This window comes from Carettochelys insculpta, chromosome 7, assembly GCF_033958435.1.
Source record: "Carettochelys insculpta isolate YL-2023 chromosome 7, ASM3395843v1, whole genome shotgun sequence".
NCBI classification, from domain to species: Eukaryota; Metazoa; Chordata; order Testudines; family Carettochelyidae; genus Carettochelys; species Carettochelys insculpta.
Window position 1 is genome coordinate 44,724,495 of NC_134143.1, and position 25,220 is coordinate 44,749,714.

At 41.1% G+C, this 25,220-nt stretch overlaps 1 protein-coding gene across 3 annotated transcripts in view; it reads right to left on the bottom strand.

Annotated features, from left to right (window-relative positions):
- ADGRA1 (adhesion G protein-coupled receptor A1) overlaps positions 1 to 25,220 on the bottom strand; it is a 513,902-nt gene that overhangs the window by 197,722 nt on the left and 290,960 nt on the right. For 2 of the 3 annotated variants that reach the window (XM_075000431.1, XM_075000430.1), the window contains one exon: positions 17,388 to 17,603. In XM_075000431.1, coding sequence (XP_074856532.1) covers positions 17,388 to 17,603 — 216 coding nt within the window. Of the gene's footprint in view, positions 1 to 17,387; positions 17,604 to 25,220 lie in introns of those variants that run through there. The other variant, XM_075000432.1, reaches the window with a different exon arrangement.

The window sequence follows — 25,220 nt, forward strand, 5'->3', positions numbered from 1 at the left end:
TTCTTAAATCTTTTATTTCAGTGTTGTGAAATAAAATCTAACCCAACTTTCCCTTTCTTAAACAAATACACACAAAAATAATTATTATTACTGACTTGGTATGATCAAATTGTATTGTGTTTCTCTCTAAGGTCATGTCTACACAGCCCCCTCGAAGGGACATGGTAATATTCAAATGAGGCATATATTTAAATATCTTGTGCCTCATTTGCATATTCCCGTAATATTTCACTTCCAGAAGAGCCACTTCCGGAAGCTACAGAGCCGTGTAAATGGGGCCCTTCCAGAAGGAACCCCCTGCTTCCAAAAGCGCCCTTATTCATGAAACATTTGAGGAATAAGTATTTAAATCCACACCTCATTTGAATATTCCCCTTCGCTCATTGCCATGCCCTTTCCAGAAGGGAGGGGGCTGTGTAGACATGGTCTGAGTGTTTGTGTGTGTGGGGGGGTGTGAGTGAATAAGCAGGAACTTGCACAGTGCCTACTTGGCAAGACGTTTCTCTCTCACTATTATCATTTCCTTTATTCATCCCTCATTGGAAGCTGGATTTACTGCCTTGACTTACTTTATGGAAACATCATAAAGTTTAAATTAATATTAAATTGAAAGTCTGTGAATCAGACAGGAATGAATTGCAGGTTCAGGACATCTTGAGGACATTACCAGTTATTCTAGTAGGAGGACTTTGCTGATAATGGAATCAGAACTGGATATTGAAATACATTATAATTTGTTTTCTAAATGTCTTTGAGTAACTGTTTTTTCTCTCTCTTTTCAGGTGCCATTTTTGTAATTTAATTTTAAAAATGGTGTTGTCTTTATTATAATTTGTTTTATTTTACCTGTTTAACTCTATGGACAGTTTGTTTTCTCTCCTTCCTGAAGGTTACAACTGGATGACCTACTCACAGCAAAGTAGTACATTTGCAATATTTTTCTATTTATGAAAATAGAAACAACAGGCTTCAAGCAGTTCATGTTAGGAGTTTATTATTGAAATGACAATATATTTCACCTTACATCAGTAAATTGTTTTCAAACTACTTGTGATGGCTACTGCTGCCTGTGTATTAACAAAAGACCAGCTAATGATACCAACCACCACCAAAGCGGTAAAACTCTGCATCTTTATTTATTTGTTGATGAAGCTGTTGTAAGTAGGCCTATTAGTGACTTTTAAAAGCATCATCGGCACTCGGACAATACACAGAGGTCTAAAGGTCAAATTTCGGGACGGTTGCTGACCCCTAATCTACAATATGCCTGGGGTTTCTTTATGCTCCTTGAATCGGAAAACCAAATATTTGTACATCTGTTGGTGGAAAGCAAATATCAGGTATTAACAAGAGCACTGCTATAGTGATTTTGCTCCCTCACTCTTCCTCATTTTCATTCAGTTCTAATTGAGCAAATGCTAAAGGAATCATTAAAATGAAAAGTGGCTCTTGAAACTGAGACCAACAGCCTCCCATCATTGCCACTGATGGGTGTAATTCTCCATTTTCACACACTTTGTAAAGTGATTTACAACCATACAGTAACTACTGTCACTCAGTAAGATTTCATTTTGCATAGGTTTAAAATGTTTCTTGCAACGTGCATGGCAGTGGGGATTCAACATGACTCATACAGCTGAAATTCTCCAGCTCATTTTACTGGGAGAGGAAAGGTATATAAGAAGTATAATAAAGCTAGTCAACTGTTTAAAATAAACTGAAAAAGAACTGCTTAATTTACCAGTGAAAAAGAAAAGACAGTCTATGGAAAACTCACTTCTCAGAATTAAGTTAAAGAACATACTTTGTTACTGCAAACTCACCTTAAATTTAAGCTATAAGTCATTTTTAGTCAGTAACAAACCCACAAAAAGATGATAACTGCCACTCAGCCTCATCTACAAACAGCAGCGACATATTATATTTATAAATTCACATACAGATTCTCTTGATAGGCAGTGATTTTCTTAATGAAATCACTTCTCTAAAAATATCTCCTATTCTCCAAAATTGCTTTGCATGCTACGTAAGTATTATTTTCAATTAACATTTTCTTTATTTGTGTGGATGCAGTACAGAGGGTTTTCCTTCAGTAGTGTACAAGGTTTGAGTTACCCAATAGCAACATGGTAAAAGAAGAAATGTTCTTAGACTCAGGGTAAAATAACTACTTAATTCCATATGGTTTCCTATTGATTAAAGACTGAAGGTACAGATGCAATTTCACACTATGGCAGGGAACTGCAATCTGAAGAAAGGGGTTTTGGTGGTGAGGCAAGGGAGAACTCTAAAACAAGTCAGTGGTGAAGGTCTTTAGTAACTGTAAAGATGGTTGTCCAGTGCTCATGACTGCATGGTCCACAGCATATATCAGAAATGAGCTAATTGGTAGACCTCTGCATGGATGCAAAATAGGTGTCCACAGCTGCATCTGCAAAAACTATCCACAGATATTCGCATCCGCACCCAGGGCACATATGTTTTTATACTCTGCTTGATTTGCAGAGCTTAACATTTCTACATTTTCCAGATAAAAATGTGTGATGTACGAATTCTATAACATTTAACAAGGTGAAAAAAATTCACTTGACTTGTTTCAAATTCAGGCCTACCAACTGGTGGAGGAGAGGTTGAGCGGAGACAATGGGGACAGTTGCCCCAGGGCCTGGTAATTCCCAGAGCCCTGGGGCTCCCAGCTGCTGCACCAGAGTACTGCTTGGCTCTGAGGGCTGAGCAGGGAAACCCAGTGCTGTGGTGCAGAGGCTGGCTGCCCCAGGCCCCGCCTCTATCACCTGGGGCCGCGCCCCTTCCACCTGGGGCCACGCCCCTTCCACCTGAGGCCCTGTCTTTTCCAGTGGTGCAGAGACAGGCTTTTCCCAAACCTTGCTCAGGGACCTGCAGAAGCTGTTGGCGCCCCATTCAAATTACATCACAAATTTTTCTGCACTGCAGTCATCTCTTTTTATTTGTTTGTGTACTGTCCAGCATCATGGCACCTGCTCACCCCTCAAGAAAATCATTTGAGACTGTAGTGGGGCAGAGTGGCCACCCCACTACCTAGAAGGGGAGGACCCCTTCCAGCAGCCATTTTATGTAGAGCCTGCCCCCTCCCAGTCATCTGACTGGAAGTCAGGAGATGGGGCCAGGCCTATAAAAGTCCAGGCTGAGGACTCAGTTGGGAGGAAGACTCCAGAGGAGCCAGGCAACAGTTCTGCATTCCCTGCGTGGCAGCCTGAGAACTCTGACAGGGGCCAGCCCCCAGGGGAGCCAGAGGACTAGAAGGTGGAGGACCTGCGAGGTGGAGAACCAGCTGAGGGAGGCCGAGGCCTGGGTTGGGCCACCTGGGCCCTTGCCAAGCCTGAAGCCCTTGGGAACTCAGCAGAACCTACTGCCTAGAGAAGACCAGCCGGACGCTGAGGACCATAAGAGTACCCACCTCAGTCTGCGCCCTGAGCCAGCCTGGGGCAGCGGACTCAGTAGGCCGCATAGCCCTGGACTTGGCTTGAACTGTTGCCTCTCACCCACCTGAGGCAAGATGGGAACTCCCCGGAATGAGTGACTGGGGGGTTGTTTGGACATTCGTGGCAGTGGGACAGGACAGCTGCCCACTGACCTGGAAGGGGAGGAGGTATTCCGGGAGCCTGAACTGGCTACAGAGTCCTTTAGGTGCTACAACAATAAAATTTGACAATGATAACAGTAATAAACAATAACATGAAAGTAGATTTTTCTTCTGACAGTGCCCAATACAAAAGTTTGCCAAAGGTTAAAATTTTCTATCAGGTATATATGTGTTATTGAATTCAGCATAGGTTTTGCCTGAATAAGGCATAAGATCTGCAGCATCTGTCCCACTGGATACACTTGACAAAAGGAAGGCGGAAAGTATGTCTGAGCATTGTGTTATGTGATTGCTATAAGAAAAAAAATGCATTGTCTTATAGAAATTGCTTATGTGATCAGTCCCAGCATAAAATTTCAAAACTACTTAAAAATGTTCTGCTTGACACAAAGAAACACTCCCACCAGTGTTCCCTGTAATCTGTGCGCTTGTGCCATCACTCAGGGAACACTCAAATGCCTCTCAACTGATTAGTATAGTACCCATAGCTAAATTTTTTGTTTCTACTGGTGGTCCACATTTACACATGCCTCAGTGCACATAAGATATATTCCACACACAGATGGAAAAAACCCACACATGGATGGAAGAAACTAGAGGGAACATTGATTTTCAGCTAACAAGAGATCAAGAAAATGTGTCATCACTACAGAGATGTGTTTACTATGTTCAGTTTTGTTGCAGCCTTGCAGTTTCCAGGATATCAGAGATGAGGTAGATGAGGCAATACATTTGACTGGACCAATCTCTGCTGGTGGGAGACAGACCAGCTTTTGAGTTTACACAGAGCTCTTCTTCAAAGATATTTCCTCAATCATCTAGTTTCTTTACTACAGCAAAGAAAGTAGTTTCTTTACAACAGTAATGTAAAGGCAGCTCACAAGGTTCAAAACTAAACCACCTTTAATTTCACTCTATTGTATTAAATTGGAATTAAAATAGGTTTAAACATACCTTTTCCAGGTCTAATGTATCTTTTCTTAGATGGTGCCACAAAAATCACATGCAGCATTCAAGATGTGAACATAACATGGATTTATGCTCCACACTTTGATTTGCTCACCTTGATCATTTTTTTCTGATTTGACCTCCTTGATTACTGTTTTTGGTTCTCTGTGCCTTAAATATTGAGTCTGTTCTGGTACAGCTATGGTCTGAAGAAGTGGGCCTGTCCCACGACAGCTCACCTAATAAATTATTTTGTTAGTCTTTAAAGTGCTATTTGACTGCTTTTTGTTTTGATGGATTTATATAGTGGTAATAAGACATTTTCTTGTTATCCATCCCAGTGTTTCTCAACGTGGGGTACATGTACCCTTGGAGGTAAACTGAAGTCCTCCAGGGGTACATAAGCACACATAGATATTTGCCTAGTTTTACTAGTATTTTTATGTAGCCTACTTTAAAGTTAGCACAATCTAAAAGTTGGTTCAAACAATGACTTGTTTCTACTGCTTCATCTGCCTTACACTCAAATGTAAGCGCATTTTTTCTATTTCAATTTTTTTATTTGATAATAAAATGGTAGAAAGTCCTCACATTCTCATTAGTAGTCTTCTGTGATATTCTGAGTGAGGTGCAACTTGGTGGTATGCAAAACAAATCTGCCTCTTGAACAGGGTACAGCAGTCTGGAAAGGTTGAATGGCACTTGTTTCAAGACCTCAGATTACCTAAGGACCATGTTTCCTAACCAGTGATACGGGTACCTTTAGGGATATGTGAGTGAAGTCTGGGGGTACTTAATTTTTTTAAGAAAGGGTATTTTATAAAAAAGGTTGAGAAATACTGAACTATCGCTTCCCTAATGGTGCCCAACATTGTTACTTTTTTAAATATAGCTGTACATTACACAGATGTTTACAAAAATCTACTCACATCACCACCAAGATGTCTGTCTTGAATGGTAAGAACTAATTTAGACCCTATAATTTTGTATTTATAGCAAGGACCATGCATTAAACGTGCACTACACTGCACTTATCAGCACTTCATCTGCCATTTTGTTACCACACACCCAGTATTGTGAGATTCTTTGTAATTCTTCACAGTCTGCTGTGGACTTAATGATCTTGAGCAGCTGTGTATCATGTGCATATTTTGCCACCTTACTGTTCACTTCCTTTCCTGGATGATTAATGAAGATGTAGTACACCACAGGCTCCAGTACCATTTATTCCTACTCTATATTTTTAAACTTTCAACCACATACCTGTGAGTGAAAAGGTCCTCCCTTTTCCCCTATGACTGCTTAGTTTGCTTAGAAGCCTTTGGTAGAAATGAAATTCCATAGACACTGTATCAGCTTGATTTCCCTTCTCCACATGATGTAAACTCCCTCAAAGAATTCTAATAGATTGGTGATGATTTCCATTTACAAAAGCATTGTTGACTCTTACCCAACATACTGTGTTCATCTATATGTCTGACAATTCTGTTCTTTATTCTATTTTCAGACATTTTCCAGTGACAGAAGTTAAACTTACTAACCTATAATTACCAGGATCACCCCCAGAGCCTTTTTTTAAAAAAAAAAAATCATCATAACATTAGCTGTGTTCCACTCATATGGTATGGAGGGTGATTTAAGTAGTAATGATGTATTTGAGTTTCTTCAGAACCCATGGATGAATATCTTCTGGTCCTACTTATTTATTACTGTTTAATTTATCAATCTGTCGCAAAAATCTCTCTACTGACACTGCAATCTGTGACAATTCTTCAGATTTTTCACCTAAAAAGAAGGGCTTCAGCATGGAAATATCCCTCACAGCCTCTGCAATGAAGTCTGATGCAAAGAATTCATTTTGCTTCCTTGCCATGGCCTCAAGTGCTCCTTTAGCAATCATACAGTGGCCTCATTGACTATTTGAAAGGCTTCTGGCTTTCGAGGTACTTGAAAAAATTGTTGTTAGTTTTTGTATCTTTTGCTATGAGCTCTTCGAATACTTTTTGGCCTTTCTAATTACACTTTCACCCTTTGCAGCTTGTGTGGCTCTACCTTTTAATTTCTGTTAGAACATACGAACGTAAGAACATAAGAATGGCCATACTGGGTCAGACCAAAGGTCCATCCAGCCCAGTATCCTGTCTGCCGACAGCGGCCAATGTCAGGTGCCCCAGAGAAGGAGAACAGAAGACAATGATCAAGTGATTTATCTCCTGCCATCCATCTCCTGCCCTTGTACTGAAGGCTAGGGCACCATACTTTACCTCTGGCTAATAGCCATTTATGGACCTAACCTGCAAAAATTTATCGAGCTCTTTTTTAAACCCTAATAAAGTCTTCGCCTTCACAGCCTCCTCCGGCAAGGAGTTCCACAGGTTGACTGTGCGCTGTGTGAAGAAAAATTTCCTTTTATTAGTTTTGAACCTACTACTCATCAATTTCATTTGGTGTCCCCTAGTTCTTGTATTATGGGAAAAGGTAAATAATTTTTCTATATTCACTTTCTCCACACCATTCATGATTTTATATACCTCTATCATAACGCCCCTCAATCGCCTCTTTTCCAGACTGAAAAGTCCCAGTCTCTCTAGCCTCTCCCCATATGGGACCCGTTCCAAACCCCTAATCATCTTAGTCGCCCTTTTCTGAACCTTTTCTAATGCCAATATATCTTTTTTGAGGTGAGGAGACCACATCTGCACACAGTACTCAAGATGTGGGCGTACCATAGTTTTATATTGGGAAAGTATGATATCTTTTGTCTTATTATCTATCCCTTTTTTAATAATTCCTAACATCCTATTTGCCTTACTAACAGCCGCTGCACACTGCGTGGATGTCTTCAGAGAACTATCCACTATAACTCCAAGATCCCTTTCCTGATCTGTCGTAGCTAAATTTGACCCCATCATGTTGTACGTGTAATTTGGGTTATTTTTTCCAATGTGCATTACCTTACACTTACCCACATTAAATTTTATTTGCCATTTTGCTGCCCAATCACTCAGTTTGCTGAGATCTTTTTGTCGTTCTTCACAATCCCTTTCGGTTTTGACTGTCCTGAACAACTTGGTGTCATCTGCAAACTTTGCCACCTCACCGCTTACCTCATTTTCTAGGTCATTGATGAACAAGTTGAACAGGATCAGTCCCAGGACTGACCTCTGGGGAACACCACTAGTTACCCTCCTCCATTTTGAAAATTTACCATTTATTCCAACCCTTTGTTTTCTGTCTTTTAACCAATTCCCGATCCATGAAAGGATCTTTCCTCCTATCCCATGACCGCCTAATTTACATAAAAGCCTTTGGTGTGGGACCGTGTCAAAGGCTTTCTGGAAATCTAGGTATATTATGTCCACTGGGTGCCCCTTGTCCGCATGTTTATTAAACCCTTCAAAGAATTCTAATAGATTAGTTAGACATGACTTCCCTCTGCAGAAACCATGCTGACTTTTGCCCAACAATTCGTGCTCTGCTACGTGCCTTGCAATTTTATTCTTTACTATTGTTTCTACTAATTTGCCTGGTACTGATGTTAGACTTATCGGTCTATAATTGCCAGGGTCTCCTCTAGAGCCTTTTTTAAATATTGGCGTTATACTGGCCATCTTCCAGTCATTGGGTATGAAGCGGATTTAAAGGATAGGTTACAAACCACTGTTAATAACTCCGCAATTTCACATTTGAGTTCTTTCAGAACCCTTGGGTGAATACTGTCTGGTCCTGGAGACTTGTTACTATTCAGCTTATCAATTAACTCCAAAACCTCCTCTAATGTCACTTCAGTCTGGGAGAGTTCCTCAGATTTGTCACCTAAAAAGGCTGGCTCAGATTTAGGAACCTCTGTAACATCCTCAGCCGTGAAGACTGAAGCAAAGAAATCATTTAATCGCTCCGCAATGGCACTGTCTTCCTTGATCGCTTCTTTTATATCTTTATCGTCCAAGGGCCCCACTGCTTTTTTAGCAGGCTTCCTGCTTCTAATGTATTTAAAAAACATTTTCTATCATTTTTTGAATTTTTGGCTAGCTGTTCCTCAAAATCTTTTTTGGCTTTTCTTACTGCATTATGACACTTAATTTGGGAGTGTTTGTGTTCCTTTCTATTTTCCTCACTAGGATTTGACTTCCACTTTTTAAAAGCTGCCCTTTTCTCTCTCACTGCCTTTTTAACATGGCTGTTTAGCCATGGTGGTTCTTTGTTAGGTCTCTTACTGTGTTTTTTTATTTGGGGTATACATTTAAGTTGGGCCTCTAGTATGGTGTCTTTAAACAGTTTCCATGCAGCTTCCAGGGATTTTAGTTTAATTACTCTATCTTTTAGTTTCTGTTTAACTAGCTTCCTCATTTTCGTGTAATTCCCCTTTTTGAAATTAAATGCAGGAGTGTTTGACTGCTGCGGTGTTCTTCCCAACACAGGAATATTAAAAGTTATTATATTGTGGTCACTATTTCCAAGCGGTCCAGTAACCGTTACCTCTTGGACCAGATCCTGCGTTTCAGTCAGGACTAGATCGAGAATTGACTCCCCCCTTGTGGGTTCCTGTGCTAGCTGCTCCAAGAAGCAGTCATTTAAGGCATCAAGAAATTTAATCTCTGAATCCCGTCCTGAGGTGACATGTACCAAATCAATATGGGGATAATTGAAATCTCCTATTATTACTGTGTTTTTTATTTTGATAGCCTCTCTAATCTCCCTTAACATTTCAGCATCACTATCACTGTCCTGGTTAGGTGGTCGGTAATATATTCCTAATGCCATATTCATATTAGAGGAATGAATTGTTATCCATAATGATTCTATGGAACATTTTGATTCCTTTAGGATTTTTGCTTCATTTGATTCTATATTATCCTTCACATATAGTACCACTCCGCCACCCGCACGACCTGTTCTGTCTTTCCGATATAATTTATACCCCGGTATGATAGTGTCCCACTGATTGTCCTCATTCCACCATGTTTCTGTGATGCCTATTATGTCAACTTCCTCCTTTGATATGAGGTACTCCAGTTCACCCATCTTATTAGACAGACTCCTAGCATTAGTGTAAAAGCACTTTAAAAAACTACCACTATTTATATGTCCGCCTTTCACAGACGCGTTGGATTTTTTTATATGCGATTGTTTCACATCTGATCTTGCCCATATATTATTTCCCACGTTCCCTATCTGACTAACTTCTAGGGAATCCCTATCTATGGAGCCTCGTGTAAGAGAAGTCTCCGTCCGATCCACGTGCTCCCCCGCACCAATCGGCTTTCCCCCACCTCTTAGTTTAAAAACTGCTCTACGACCTTTTTAATGTTTAATGCCAGCAGTCTGGATCCACCTTGATTTAGGTGGAGCCCATCATTCCTGTATAGGCTCCCCCTACCCCAAAAGTGTCCCCAGTTCCTAATAAATCTAAACCTCTCTTCCCTACACCATCGTCTCATCCACGCATTGAGACTCTGAAGTTCTGCCTGTCTATCTGGCCCTGCGCGTGGAACTGGAAGCATTTCAGAGAATGCCACCATAGATGTTCTGGATTTCAGTCTCTTTCCTAGTAACCTAAATTTGGCCTCCAGAACATCTCTTCTACCCTTCCCTATGTCATTGGTACCGACATGTACCACGACCACCGGCTCCTCCCCAGCACTGCCCATAAGTCTGTCTAGATGCCTCGAGAGATCCGCAACCTTCGCACCAGGCAGGCAAGTCACCATACGGTTCTCCTGGTCATCACAAACCCAACTATCTATATTTCTAATGATCGAATCCCCTATTACTAAAACCTGCTTCTTCCTAACAGCTGGCGCTCTCTCCCCCGGAGAAGTATCCTCGGCGCGAGAGGATACCATAGCACCCTCTGGAAGGAGGGTCCCAACTATGGGATGGTTTCCCTCTGCTCCCATTGACTGCTCTCCTTCCCTGAGCCTTTCATCCTTTGTAACAGCATCAGGACTGTCAGATTGGAGGTGGGACAGCTCTACTATGTCCTGGAAAGTCTCATCAACAAACACCTCTGCCTTCCTTAGCTCCTCCAGTTCAGCCACCCTGGCCTCCAAAGCACACACTCGGTCTCTGAAGGCCAGGAGCTCCTTGCATTGAGCGCACACATACGCCACCCCCCAACAGGGTAGGTAGTCATACATATTGCACTCGACACAATAAACAGGATAGCCCCCAGTCTGCTGCTGGGCTTCTGCCTCCATTTCCTACTCTAATTATATATGAGGGTTTAATTAAATGTTTCAGATAGAGGTTGTTATAAAGGATTTAAGTTTAAGGGCAATAGAAGTCACTGGCTCCCTCCAAGCTCCCCCTCTCAACTCCCCTCTCAAAACTCCCTCCTGTTAGCACTCACCCTGTTCGCAAGCACTCGGTCGCAAAGCTCCCTCAGTCTCCCTGATAGCTCCTCCCTCTGCCTACAGCTCAGCCAATCAGCACATGGTGTTTCGATTCAAACCTAATCAAGATTCACAGCTTCCAACTGCCTGCCTGAGCACACGGCCTTTCAAACAAACACTCAGCTCAGCACTCCAAACTCCAAACAAACAAGCAAACACAAGCCCAGAACCCCCAAACACAAGCAGCCACTTACCCCAAGGTGCTTAATTTGCTCCTTCCTTCTCCTCCTCCAGGAGAGCCTCTCAAAACTCCCTCCTGTTCGCAAGCACCCGGTCGCAAAGCTTTGATTAGCTTCCTCACTTATGTGTGGTTTCGCTTTCTAAATTTAAATGCGGCTATGGTGGGTTTCTTTTTTATTTAATTATGTTAAATTTAATTACATTACGGCTGCTATTACCAAATAGTTCAGCTATATTCACTTCCTGGACCAAATTCTATGCAGCACTTCAGACTAAATCAAGAACTGCCTCTGCCCTTGTTGGGTCCAAGACTAGATGCTCCAAGAAGCCATCATTAATGGTAGGGGAGATACTCAGGGAGCATGAGGGGCCAGAGTCTCTGGGCATTCGGGTGGAATAACAGGGAAGAGGGAGCCCAGGCGCCAACAGCCAGGGTCTGGTCTCCCTGCACTCACTTGCAATGGTAGGAGAAGTGGAGCAATGGAGCTCCAGCTCCCTCTGCTCTCCTGGCATGCCGCTTCCCTCACTGCTGCCAATATGGGAGACAATGCGGCGGGGGGGGGGATGGCAGGGGCAGGGTAGAACCCTGCTGCTGATGCCAGACCTCTGATCCCAATAGCCCCCTGGCTGCATTGGTCAGAGAGGAGCTGGGGAAGAGGCAGAGTGGGAGTGAAGCAAGGTAGGGAGACGGAGGTGAAAGGGCAGAGCAGGGCAGAGGAGAGGTGGGGCCTGGGATGGAGGAGGTTCTTCCAGCCCATTTTCTGGTTTGGGGAGAAAGTCATGGGGCTGGTGACCCTATGTCCCACTGCACTTGTTGCCCCTAAATCAGGGTGTTCAAATTTTTCTATGTCACTCCTGAGGTGACACATAGTCAGCCAACATGGGACAGCTACCCCACACCACCCCCTCCCATTATTACTGCATTTTCTGATTTTACAGCCACTCTAACCCTCATAGGCATTTCACAATCACTGTTGCCATCCAAGTCAGATGGTTGTGAATTGGTCCTCCTGCTGTAGCCATTATTTCACCATAGAAATTCTATGGACCTGAATCATTACTGTATTAGGACTGTTTGCTTTCTTTCAAATATGGCATCATGCTCACACTAGCATAATCTACTCACTCATTGCTCTGTATTTTGTTCCTTGATATTACCTTATCCCATTGATTATCATTGTTCCACCAAATTTCTTAGGTGTATATTTATGTCAATATTTAATACCAGACTTGTAAATTTATCCAGATTATAATTCAGGCTTCTAACATTTAAATTTGAGCACTTATAAATGTTGTCAATATTTAGTTGTCTGCCTTGGTGTGCACTTCATGAACCTCTATCCTTTCCTCTTTACTAGGATATAGAATATCTCCTTGAACAGATGCTCCTCTAATGAATGCATCTGTCCAAACCATGTGCTTCATGTCAGCCTTCTCCCAGCTCTTAGCCATATAAAATCATCCACGCATAGGGACCCTTAGGCCACACAGATCCCTTTGCCTAAAATAGTATTATTACTACACTTTATGAACAGATTTATGTATTTGTTTAAAAATGACTTGCTTTCAATGTTTGTTTTCTCTGATGAATTTTCTTTTGGTTTACTGATATTACTGAATAAAAATATGGATTTAGTCTCTGTTCAATGTTCTGTGAAATCACAGGTGACCTATGACTATGTTAGGATACTACTGCATAATGTATAAATAAACCAACAAAAGAACATGAAAAATGTGATACTGAAATAACCTCTTGAGATGTCAAAACAAAATATATAGGAGACTTGAGAGAGAATTTAAAAAATCAAATGTCTTGAAGAACAATGAAACCTCATATAGTACAATGTTCTTTATCAATTGGAAACTTGATGCCATTTAGAGGCCGTGTCTACACTAGCCCCAAACTTCGAAATGGCCACGCAAATGGCCATTTCGAAGTTTACTAATGAAGCGCTGAAATGCATATTCAGCGCTTCATTAGTATGCGGGCGGCTGTGGCACTTCGAAATTGACGCATCTCGCCGCCGCGCGGCTCGTCCCAACGGGGCTCCTTTTCGAAAGGACCCCGCCTACTTCGAAGTCCCCTTATTCCCATCAGCTGATGGGAATAAGGGGACTTCGAAGTAGGCGGGGTACTTTCGAAAAGGAGCCCTGTCGGGACGAGCCGCACAGCAGCGAGGCGTGTCAATTTCGAAGTGCTGCGGCCGCCCGCATGCTAATGAAGCGCTGAATATGCATTTCAGCGCTTCATTAGTAAACTTTGAAATGGCCGTTTGCATGGCCATTTCGAAGTTTGGGGCTAGTGCAGATATAGCCAGAATTCTTTATGTATTTGTATGTCCAAATCTTTCTAATTCTACATCTTTGGATCTTGGGGCTCTAAATGCTTAAGTACTCCTACTTTACTGACAAGAAGTCGATGATACTACTAAAATTATGCACGTGCATTTGAAACACAAGACCAAAGGATCACACTGTCACATAGCAGCATGGTGGTGGTAGAATACCTTTGTACAAGGGCCTGTCCCTGTGCCTCATACTATATGCATTTTAGTATGCTCTCTGCTATGCATTTAAGTTAGCTATAACGACTCAAACCCTAGTTAGTGACACAATTTACAAATTTAGCGTAACTCCTATGGAATCATAGGATATAGACTGGAAGGAACTTTGAGAGGTCATCAAGCCCAGTCCCCTGCACTCATGGCAGGACTACGTATTCTCTGGACTATACTGACAGATGTCCATCTAATCTGTTTCTAAACAGATCCAATGATTCCACAATGTCCCTATGCAATTCATTCCAGTGCTTAACAACCCTGACAATTAGGAATATTTTACTAATGTCAAACCTAAAACTCCACTTGTGATCCACTGTGAAACCTCGGCTTTTTTCTACAGCACTCCTTCCCAGGCAGTCATTTTTGTATTTGTGCAACTGATTGTTCTTTTCTAAGGGGAATACTTTGCGCTTGTCCTTATTAAATCCTATTTACCTCAGACCATTTTTTCATTTTGTCCAGATCAGTCTTAATAATAATTGTATCCTCCAAAGCATTCACAACCCCTCCCAGCTTGGTATTATCCACAAACTTTATGAGTACTTTCTATGTCATGCACTGTATTTGATCAATTTACACTTTTCAAAGTTTCGTAACTTGATCAAATCAAAATCAACGAACACTAGAACACTTTACAGGCACTTTCTCCTCAAAGAGAGCTATTTCTATGCCAACTTTGACTTCTCAACCATTTTACATGTATCATTAGATTGGCTTTATTTTTTTTTTACTATAAAAATTAAGGCAATATTCACTTCTCTTGTATTCAAAAATCAGTTTTACTCAGGCTTCCTACACCAGGTCATCTTTGAAAAGTGACCAAGTCTGGAAAATTTCCACCACAAAGAGAAAGTTTCTAAAAAGTTCTTAGTGACTGAAAACATGCGTTAGCACGGCAAGCGTAATTTATACTTACCTTCTATTCAGAGCTCATTTCTGTTCTCAGTATAATACACAAACATTCAGTTAAGAAGTGTTTGACTCACGCTCAAATATACTTTTTTAAACTTACCTATGTATAGGTTAAAGGGGCTGTCAAATTTAATAGGACCACAAATTAACCTACTTTGTTATGTTTGTATCTATTTACAGAGTCCCTATCACTTTCACAGAACAAACGCTTCAGTGCTCTTCTCTTCTAAAAAAGAATGATCAATTCCAGCAGCTCTGTACTCATGTGAAAAATGCTTTTCACATGTGTTGGAAAGGTGAACTGTGTAAGGAAATGGTTTCATTTTCAAGGAGTTATTGTAAACAAAGTGAAAAGAAAAAATGAATGATAAAGTTATGAAAAATGACAGTTTCCATTTAAGGAAGACTTGCTGTATTTGCAAGTCCTAGTTTGGTATCAAATGTAGCAGTACATTCCTGATGAAACCTTACATTTGGTTATAATTAGGGAACAATGGGGAATCTAAAAAACATTTACATGAATACTCTATTGCACCTGCAGTTTAAAATATCTTCTTGTCCACTGAAACTAGATATGAAAACACAAATTTGGATGGAAATTCTGACTTGGATGCTTTCGATAAACATGGCAAAATATGTAAGAAAAGATTATAATGGCTCTTTATGCACTGATGCACTGCCAACTTTTTACAAAAGGGCTTCAACCAGAATGTTCTGCCTTAGCTTGAAATAAATCCTGTGTGCCTGGCTTATATGTGCTTACTGACATGAAGGATGAGGGGCTGGGGAATCTATTTGCTTTCCTACTTAAAACAAAATGCTTAACCATACCCAAAGAAGGAGACCTCATAACTTGGCAAACACACTTCTGTGAAGTGCATTAACTGGAATTGTTTATACTTTGTTCCTGACAAATATACAAAGCCCATTCACAGATTTATATATTTTAGGTCCTGAAGGAACCATTATAATCATCTTGTCTGACCTGCATAAGAGTCCAAGGACCCTTTCCAGTAAATTCTGCATTAAGCTTACAACTTCTGCTTGAGTCATAGACTATCTATATCACAGTGCTCAGTGTATAATTTGAACTGCGTGTGTATATCTCTCTATATTGATCACTTGTTTTGTAGGAAGGTGCAGGGGTACCAGCCCCTAGGGATCATTCTTGTTTTCTTTTTAATGTAATCCCTAACACTAAATTAAATCTTGCGCATTCCAAGGGCAACACTGTTGCTCTGCAGAAGTATCTTTGTAAATCATCCTAGATACAGATGGTGTTCATCGTTCCCAGGATGTTACTAAACTATCAAAGGGGGAAAGCTATCCCCTCCTTCCCTCAATTTGATGTCAGAATTTTACAAGATTCTTCTGACCGCTCCCTCCAGCACAACATTGCTATTACCCAAGTAATACAGAGGCTCAAAAGACAGCACTAAGAAAATAACTACAACCAAAGTACAGTAAACTCTTGTTTATCCACTATTTGATCAACTGAAACTCTCAGATAACTGGCATAACACTGGCAAATATGGCCTCCTTTCTTTCCCCTGAGAGTCCTGGGGTGCTGTGCGATCCCCACCCCAGGTTGAGTGGGAGTCCTCCAGGCTCCTCACGCCACGTGGCATCCGGGCAGCAATATCCCTCCCCCAAGCAGCTCCTTGCGGGGCACGGCTCTGCCCACCACCCCACAAGTGGATCCTCTTAGGCGCAGCTGTGTCTGTTGCCCCACAAGTGGCTCCTTGTGGGGCTCCACCACCCCACAAGCATCGCCATGGCGATGTCCACTGACCCGCAAGTGGCTCCTGCTGTCTCCACCAAAAGGTAAATGTAGCAGCAGTTGAGCAGGAGCTGGCATGGGGGGGAGATGGGGGAGGAGCTAAATTTTCTTACTGGGGGCACTGCCTGTGCCTCCCCACAGCAGCTCTCCATTAACCGGAATATTTGAATATCCAGCAACGCCCCCCACCCCAGTCCCAGGGTTGCTAGGTATGAAAGAGTTTACTGCACATTCAGGAAGCTTGTAATATTACCCAGAAAAGTATAATTTTGGAGTAATCTTTATTTCAAGGAATAAGACTATTGAAATGAGATGCTGTTGGAGGATAACTAAAATTCAGCCCTAGTGTACTTAAATTTAATAACATGCTCAACCAAATGCAAATTTCCATTTCCTGCTAGATAAAAATGTAATTGTTCCACTTTGTTATTGGATAATAATACTGCATTCTATTAAGGGGCTTATTTATGATTGTTTTCCTTAGGCTGTTCAAAATCTCCGAAGTAATGCTCTTCTTTTATATCAAGTTTTGGCGATAAGATGTGTAAAACTATTTAATGGAAACAAAGACAATTTTTCTGGAAATTTCACTGTCAGTCCAAATTTAACTCACCTGAGAGTTCCTTAGAGAAAACTTGGTAGAAGTTTGTAGGATTGAGCCCATATATTGCAAAATATACACTCATTTCTGTTTAAGTATGCTGATTTTTTACATCATGATTGGAAATATTTGTGCTATATCTGTAAACAGAGCACCCTGGTACTATAAGTAAAATACTCACTTGCATCATACTTGAATCAAATATTTAAAACTAACAAGTTACGATTTCTTCTCTTATTAATCAATTTAAAAAAATAAAAGCTCATATAATCATTTAGGATAACCAGGTTGAGCTCTGCCATGATAAAGTATTAATCTGCTTTGAAAACATGATAAAGGTGAAAACATATATATGAATCAGTTGTACAGAACTGTTTATACCACTTACTTTGGTAGAAAAATTAATCAAAGAACCACCTTGATTTCCAGCATTGCACTTCAAATTCAGATGTTGGTCTGGTTGATAGTTTGCTTCCCAGCTCCCCACATCATGAGTCAGTGGCCTGTCTGACTTTTCAGATATTTTCTGGAAGGCAGTGCAAGTCATTCCTAAGAAGTTAGATGGCTTGATCATAAAGGCCTCCAGAGCAATATTAAGGGAAACCTGCCAAAAAACACATTGAGAAACTGGTATGCTTCTAACATACTTTAAAGAGAAACTGCATTATGAAATACGTATTTTGAATACACTATATATTACACATATATACACATGAAAAATAACTCAGTAAAACTAATAAAAAATTAATTATGTAGTAATTTCACCTTTATTATGAGTATAACAATGATAGAAGAACATCAAATAAATGTACATGAGGCCTGGTGCTTTTTTCTCTTCTTAAATCAATTTTACATTAGTGCAATTAACTACATCAGTGGAGTTACATATACCCGTATAAATGCAAGAAGAACACTACTACTATTAGTAGCAGCACATGTGTTAGAAACCATCCAAGAATGTTCTGCTCTTCCCAACACATAATATAAATGAGCCCAGATCTTAATTGCCTTTGATGTTTGGCAACTGGCACTGTTTGGGTATCTTTGCTGCTCACTGATTGTTCACCAGACCCTGGTCAAGTCCAAAGCAGTAACACAGAACAGTCTGAGCATCGCTCTAAGTTAAACAGACTCCAGCAGCCCACAAAAGGTGTCTTCAGGCAGCCAGAAATTGCAGGAGAGCACTTTTCTTGCCATGCTTGCTTTTCTTGGGTACTATCTCCACATCAGGGCCTAAAGGAGGGAAATTCTCCTATGGTATTAGTTGTTGGTGAGTAACTCTGAAGTCAACTTTGATTACCTGAGGCAACCACATTTCAGTAAGACGCCTAAACACAGAAAATATGAAATATCAATGCGTATTATATCTGATTTGTATAAAATCTTGAACAGATACATAGCAGAGCTAAGGAAAGAGAGAAACTTTGGGTTTCATTTGTTAAGTTGTATCCTTTATATTGAAGTTACTAATGACTGTCCTTACCTCTCTGTTCCACTCAGGAAACAAACTGTCTTGGGGGGTGGGAAATGGTATCAGAAATGTAGCACTTTAAAGACTAAGGAAATGATTTATTCAGTGAGCTCGGTTGTTAAAGCGCTACATGTCTGCTGATTTGTTTTGTTGGAGTACAGACTAGCACAGATACCTCTCTGTTACTATTAAACTTTCTTGAGTTCTCTCTAACTAAGATACTTCCCCTACAAAAGCATATGCAAAATTTACTGTGCAGCCACAGAAGAACAATACAGCCATTTAGACATAGGCCTGGAAATCAGGAAAAAATATCTTTGGTGCAACTTCTCTCTCAGACAAGAGCTATTTTTACACTTTCCATGTTCTGGTTCACATAATCAAAATGGGTATGTTTGTACACCACTGCTTCCATAGATCAGTCCTAGTTTTGAACTCATATAGGACTTATTAGTGGGCTCACATTTGCTGGGTATAGTCAATCAAAGCACCCAATTATTATTAGTGGTAGAGAGACAGTGTTTCATCTTTCATTATGTGAAGTGGTAATTAAAGATGATGGGGAAGTTTTAATTGTACATAGTTCAGAAGAATAGCAAGCTTTCTACTGCTGGGTTTTTGTTAATCAGATATATTTGCGCAGGAAGAACATCGTTTTGATGATTATTTTAGATTAACAAAGAAAGGTGCACGTGGCACATGATACATTCTAACTAATCTTTTGTTTCCCATTTGTGAAAATAGGGATGTCAGGGAAAGTGTGCCCCTTGATTTTAGAAAACAAAGGGACTCCTCTAGAGTGTATTAGGCACTGAGCTCTGTATGCTACTCCTTAAGTCCTTAGGCCATTGAGTTCCACTTAACTCAACTCCACTTAATATTGATTAGAGTGGGGTGAAACTGCCACATCAAACCACAGCAAATTTGAGCATGCCACTAGTTCAATGGAAAGTTTATTTTGTACAGGTTCAACCTCCTTGGTCCAGCACCCTGAGGACCTGAGCAGTCCTGGACCAGGGATTTTGCCAGACCAGGGGTGGTCAATTCTGCTGGCCTCAGCCCCTACTCCTGGGCTCCCCAAACCTCTGCACACCTGCACGCCCCTTGGCTGCCAGCTCACACCCCTAGCCACCCTCCCCAGCTGTGTCTTCCCTGCCAGCAAGGAGCTGTGTGTAGACCCCTGGCCAGGAGCTTCCTATCTGTCTCCAGGAATGAGCCACCATGAGCCAGGGATGCCAGCTTATCAGCACAGGATCCCTGGCTGCTGCTGGTCCCCCTTGCTTCCAGGACAGCAGTGGCTGCCCTACCCTGGGTTCTGATGCTGGTCTGGCTGGCCACTCCTCCTCCCAGCCCCAGGACTCTCTGGTTTTGCAAGAGTCATGGTCCTGCTAGACAATGAATGCTGCCAGATAAGAGAATGCCAGAGTTGGCAGTTTCAACCCGTAGAAGATTTTCATGTGACTTCACGCTAGAGAAAAGTACTTTCTATCTAGCTGGGGGATGGAGTAAACCCACAAATGAGCAAACAAAAGACTCAGGCTTAGATATGGCTGGGAAATGTTTTTTCTGTCCAAGGAAAATGTTGGAGATTTTGAAAATATTCTGAAAATGAAAACCTGAAATTCTGAAGTTTTGTTTTTGTTTTTTGCTGAATTGACATATTACAGTTTTTCATTTTGGAATCCCTGAAATGTGGTAGTTCTGAAGAGAAATATTTTTATCAGTCTCCCTCGCACACTCTGCTTGTGAGCTGCATGAAGCCGGGAAACTCAGAAATCATAGCAACTGCAGACTGAAGTTGACATGATTCTTGTCCGTTTCATAACTGTCCACCTCTGAACAGGCAAGAGTTTCTTCTACTGTTAGTAAGGACAGTAGGTTATTAAGGCCTTCTCTTTGAGGGTCTCCAAAGCCCCCAGCTCCAAAGCAGCCAACCAGGTAGAGGTTTCCAGCCTCCTGGTCTTCCCTCAGCTCGACTGACAGGCTGAAATGGAACTGTGAGCCCAAGAACACTGGCTTTTAAGTTTTGAGGCTCCTAGCTCAGTGGAATGCCAAGAAGCTGGTTGGGCAAGCTAGAAGGAAACCAGGCAAGTTTCTCAGGCAGTCCGGTTTTGAAAGCTGAGGTCTATTGTAAATTTGTGAAAATCCAGCCATTCCCAGAAAATGGGTTGATTTAAATGAACTGGCAAATTCTCTTAAAAGAAAAATTCTGTCAGGATTTTTCTGATCAGTGTTCTACTCAGGATGTTGTAGGCTTGGAGCCAAAACATTAAAACCTCATTGTGAGACAGGTAGGAAATACTGCAGCTTTGCTGCCCTTAGGTCCTCCCTGGCCAGTTTGGCTTGCCTGGCTTTGGTCATCAGCAAGAGAGGTATCTCATGATAATAACTTCAATGGCTGGTTTGTCTGTATGTGCTCAAAACAAAGCTACGAAGTGCAGCAAATTCCTGGCAGACACAAGTGCTCCAGTATCCAATATTGTATTTATCCTGTTAATTATAGCAGGAACAGCAGCTCCCATTACAGTCAAAGTTTCATAATATCTCCATTCTAAACTTTTGTTTTCAGTTGCTGGTAATTTTCTAAAACAATCACCTTTCCAGATTTTAAAACACAAGAAGCAGAATTTTTTACCCATTACACAAAATATCCCATTACTTTGTTTTGAATATCTAAGAGTTGGAACAGGCAGGCAGGAAAACTTTACAATTGAAACCAGGTTTTCCTGGATAACTTCAGGCACCCTGCATGTATAGATTTCCATGCTGTGCTCAAAAGTTTCTCTGGGCCAAGTTATCAAAAGGTGAGAGTTCGACTACTAGCTCTGTCAATGACTTTCTGTGACCTTAGATGAGTCAGAGTGCCCCTGAGCCTCAGATCTCTCCCTCTGGAGATAAGTTCCCTACCTTACTGAGATCATTCCATTTATGCTAGCTTATTAATGGAGATAAGTTCCCTACCTTACTGAGATCATTTCATTTATGTTAGCTCAGATATTTTCATGACAGAAGGTATGTAAACATAAGCAAAATCTTTCACAATAATGAAACTACTATTTGTGTAAATAAAGTGTCCTACAAAACAAACTGTCCACCCTTAAGATATTTTCTTGCAAATGTCATGCAGTTCTTAAATATTCATGCCAACCACAGAAGAACATATTCGGTACATAATATAACAAGGTATCCAAAGTAAATCAGCAGAACTAGCTATATCCTGGGCAAAGATGGATGCAAAACTTAAATTTTCACCCTGTACTCTGTCCTTACAATCATAGCAAATTACAGTCAGAACAACAAGAATTTTATGGAAAGCTGCCCTAATAATCTTATTTCCAAGTGTTATAAACATAGAAAATAATATGGTGTCCATGAACCTAACAGGGCAATATTTAAGAGGATGGCAAAAATGGCTCCTTAGTTTTACAGCTGAGGACAATGCCAAACGGCATGAAGATTAAGCCTCCAAAGGGAAAGTTTTTTTAAAAATTAATCTGAAATGTTCTGACAGTTTCAGTGGGATTGTTTAGAGAAAGATGTGGAAAATATATGGAAGGTTTTAATATTATTTTGTGCATTTGCCAAAAGAGCTGAGACATTATCATAGATAAAGACCTACTAAATTCATGGCTAAACACATCACAGACTGTGAAACCTGGTCATTTGTGTGCTCTTACTCTGTTTTATACAGATTTCGTAGGGAGAGACCAGTGGTTCTCAAAACAAGGGTCTTGACACACAAGGGCTACGTCTACACGTGAAGCCTACTTCGAAGTAGCCTATTTCGATGTGGCGACATCGAAATAGGCTATTTTGATGTATAACGTCTACACGTCCTCCAGGGCTGGCAACGTCGATGTTCAACATCGACGTTGTGCAGCACCACATCGAAATAGGCGCAGCGAGGGAACGTCTACACACCACAGTAGCACACATCGAAATAAGGGTGCCAGGCACAGCTGCAGACAGGGTCACAGGGCGGACTCAACAGCCAGCCGCTCCCTTAAAGGGCTCCTCCCAGACACACTTGCACTAAACAGCACAAGATACACAGAGCCGACAACGAGTTGCAGACCCTGTGCATGCAGCATGAATCCCCCGCTGCAGCAGCAGCAGCCAGAAGCCCTGGGCTAAAGGCTGCTGCACACGGTGACCATAGAGCCCTGCACGGGCTGGAGAGACAGAGTCTCTCAACCCCCCAGCTGATGGCCGCCATGGAGGACCCAGCAATTTCGACGTTGCGGGACGCGGATCGTCCACACGGGCACTATTCCTATCTCCTCATGAGGTTAGCGACTTCGACGTCTCGCCGCCTAACGTCGAAGTTAACTTCGAAATAGCGCCCAACGCGTGTAGACGTGACGGGCGCTATTTCGAAGTTGGTGCCGCTACTTCGAAGTAGCGTGCACGTGTAGACGCAGCCAAGGATTGCAGTATTGCCACCCGTAGGTCTGCGCTGCCTTCCGAGATGGGCACCTGGAAAGCAGCAGCTGTTGTTCAAGTGCCCACCTCCGAAGGCAGTGTTCTACCAGCAGAAATACCACACAACGCTATCTCTACTTTTGGCAATGGTTCTGTCTTCAGAAATAGGTTCACAACCAGCGGCCATCACTCTCCAGCTTCCCAGCTCTGAAGGCAGCACCACCACTACCATCAGCAGTGCAGAAGTAAGGCCAGCAGTTTCGCAACCCCCATACAATAACTTTGAGACACTCTTCACTCCACATCTATTCTTTGGGTCAGGAGCCCTACAGTTACAGCATCACAAAGTTTCAGATTTAAATAGTTAAATTTGTGACATGAAACAAAACATGAAAAAAACAAAAAAACGAAAGTATGGCTGTGAAATTAATCAAAATAGACCCTGAATTTGGTAGAACCCTAATTACAGAACATGTTATTTCATGACAGAAAGGTTGCCAGCAAGGTCACTCCCTAGACATTCACAGGTAGGATTGTATAACTTTTAAAAGTAAACCATTACCATAGACAGAGAAAAGCAAAAGCAAAGCAAAGAAAAGGTATTGTAGGTTATTCATTAAACTATAGCTATATTAACAATGAAGCTTGTTTAATCTTGGTATGTCAGACTGGCACACTAAAAGCAAAAACATTGTACCTTTTACACTTGTTTCCGATCCAAAAGAAGAATTTTGTGTTCCCCGGAATTTATTTTTTACTTTTTATATAACATACAGAAGAAGAGTTTCTCTTTCACACTGTATGTTAATATGAACTTAAAGGCATATATATATATTTGCTTACAACAAATGCGTTATTATACATTGGACACAGATATCTGGTATTTATACATTTGAGAAGATACAACAGGCCATTCCTAATGTACAGAACATTGTTTTTGATACATCACCCCCCACTTAGGGATGCACGAATAAATACAACCAATCTATTGTCTTATTCTCTAAACTCACTGATTTGTCTTTGTGGCTACCCTTCCTATTGTGCATGCAATTTAGATTTATTGCCATTTAAGGAATTACTGAATAGACTTAGGAGAAAATGGCCAGGTTCACGTCATACAATTGAGAGATTTAGGAGGAGACTTATTTTTTTCAGAAATTATATCTAAAACAGGTGGCCACTTCAAGTTCTGCACAGTGTATAAACTAATACAATTTCTGTGAGGTAGTTAAACTGGCTAATTGCTTGCTGGCTGGCCTCCAAAAGGAACAGAAGTTGTTTAGTATTGCATGAAACTACACAAGAAAGTCCACAGATTTGTTTATTTACAAGCAGCACTCAGCTGCATTATACCTCCTACTGAAAATTGTAAGAAGAAAAAAAATAAAAGATAGAACCCAGCTAATAATAGGTTAGGGATACAGATCTACAGCTTGCATAAACAGAAAGAATTACTTTGGATAGGAATGTCAACATCCTCCTGAAGCAGTGACAAGAAAAAAATGACCTATGGAACTTGACATTTAAAATAAACCAGGAGTTTATACAAATAGAACATCCCCTTAGCTGTTACATAAAAAGTCAGCCTTAGGAAGGTATTAAATGTATTCTAAACAAACACATGCACGTATAAAAATGGGCACTGAAAGTGATGCTTTTCTATGGATAACCATTTAAATGAATAACTTTTTTCTTTAAAAACAGACAAATCAGATCCTCCTAGAATACAACCTGCTAGTGAAAAAATCAGACTCCCCTAGGACTTCCTTCTTTAAGATATGTCTACACTGCAGTTAAAAACCCACAGCTGGCCCATGCCGGATGACTTGGGCTCTTAGGGTCCAGACTAAAAGGCTTTTTAATTGTGATGCAGATGTTTAGGCTCAGGCTACAGTACAAGCTCTAGGAGCCTCTCACTTCACCCAAGTTGTATTGTTGAAGGGGCTAAATATATGGGTAGGTCATGAATGCCATTTTGTCTATGTGCACACGTGTTTGCAAATAGGCACTACTCTGTGATTGACATTAACAATGAATTCGCTTTCAAGCAACATGCCCAAATGAATGCTGTGGAGAAGTGACCCCAACATGCAAGGTTTTGTGAGTTTTTTTTTTAAACAAACCCAATAACTTTTTGAATATTTATTTTAAAATTGTGAAGGTTTTGGATTTCAGCTTGTGTGTCCTGAGGGGGAGCTGGAGGCTGGGCAGTCTTGGTACCAAGTCCATGCATCTACAATTTGCTCCTCATAGAAATAACCTTAACACAAAACTAGCTGGTACCTGTAGCAAGAGCAACAAGATGCACCTTTTCAGCCAGGCCTTTCT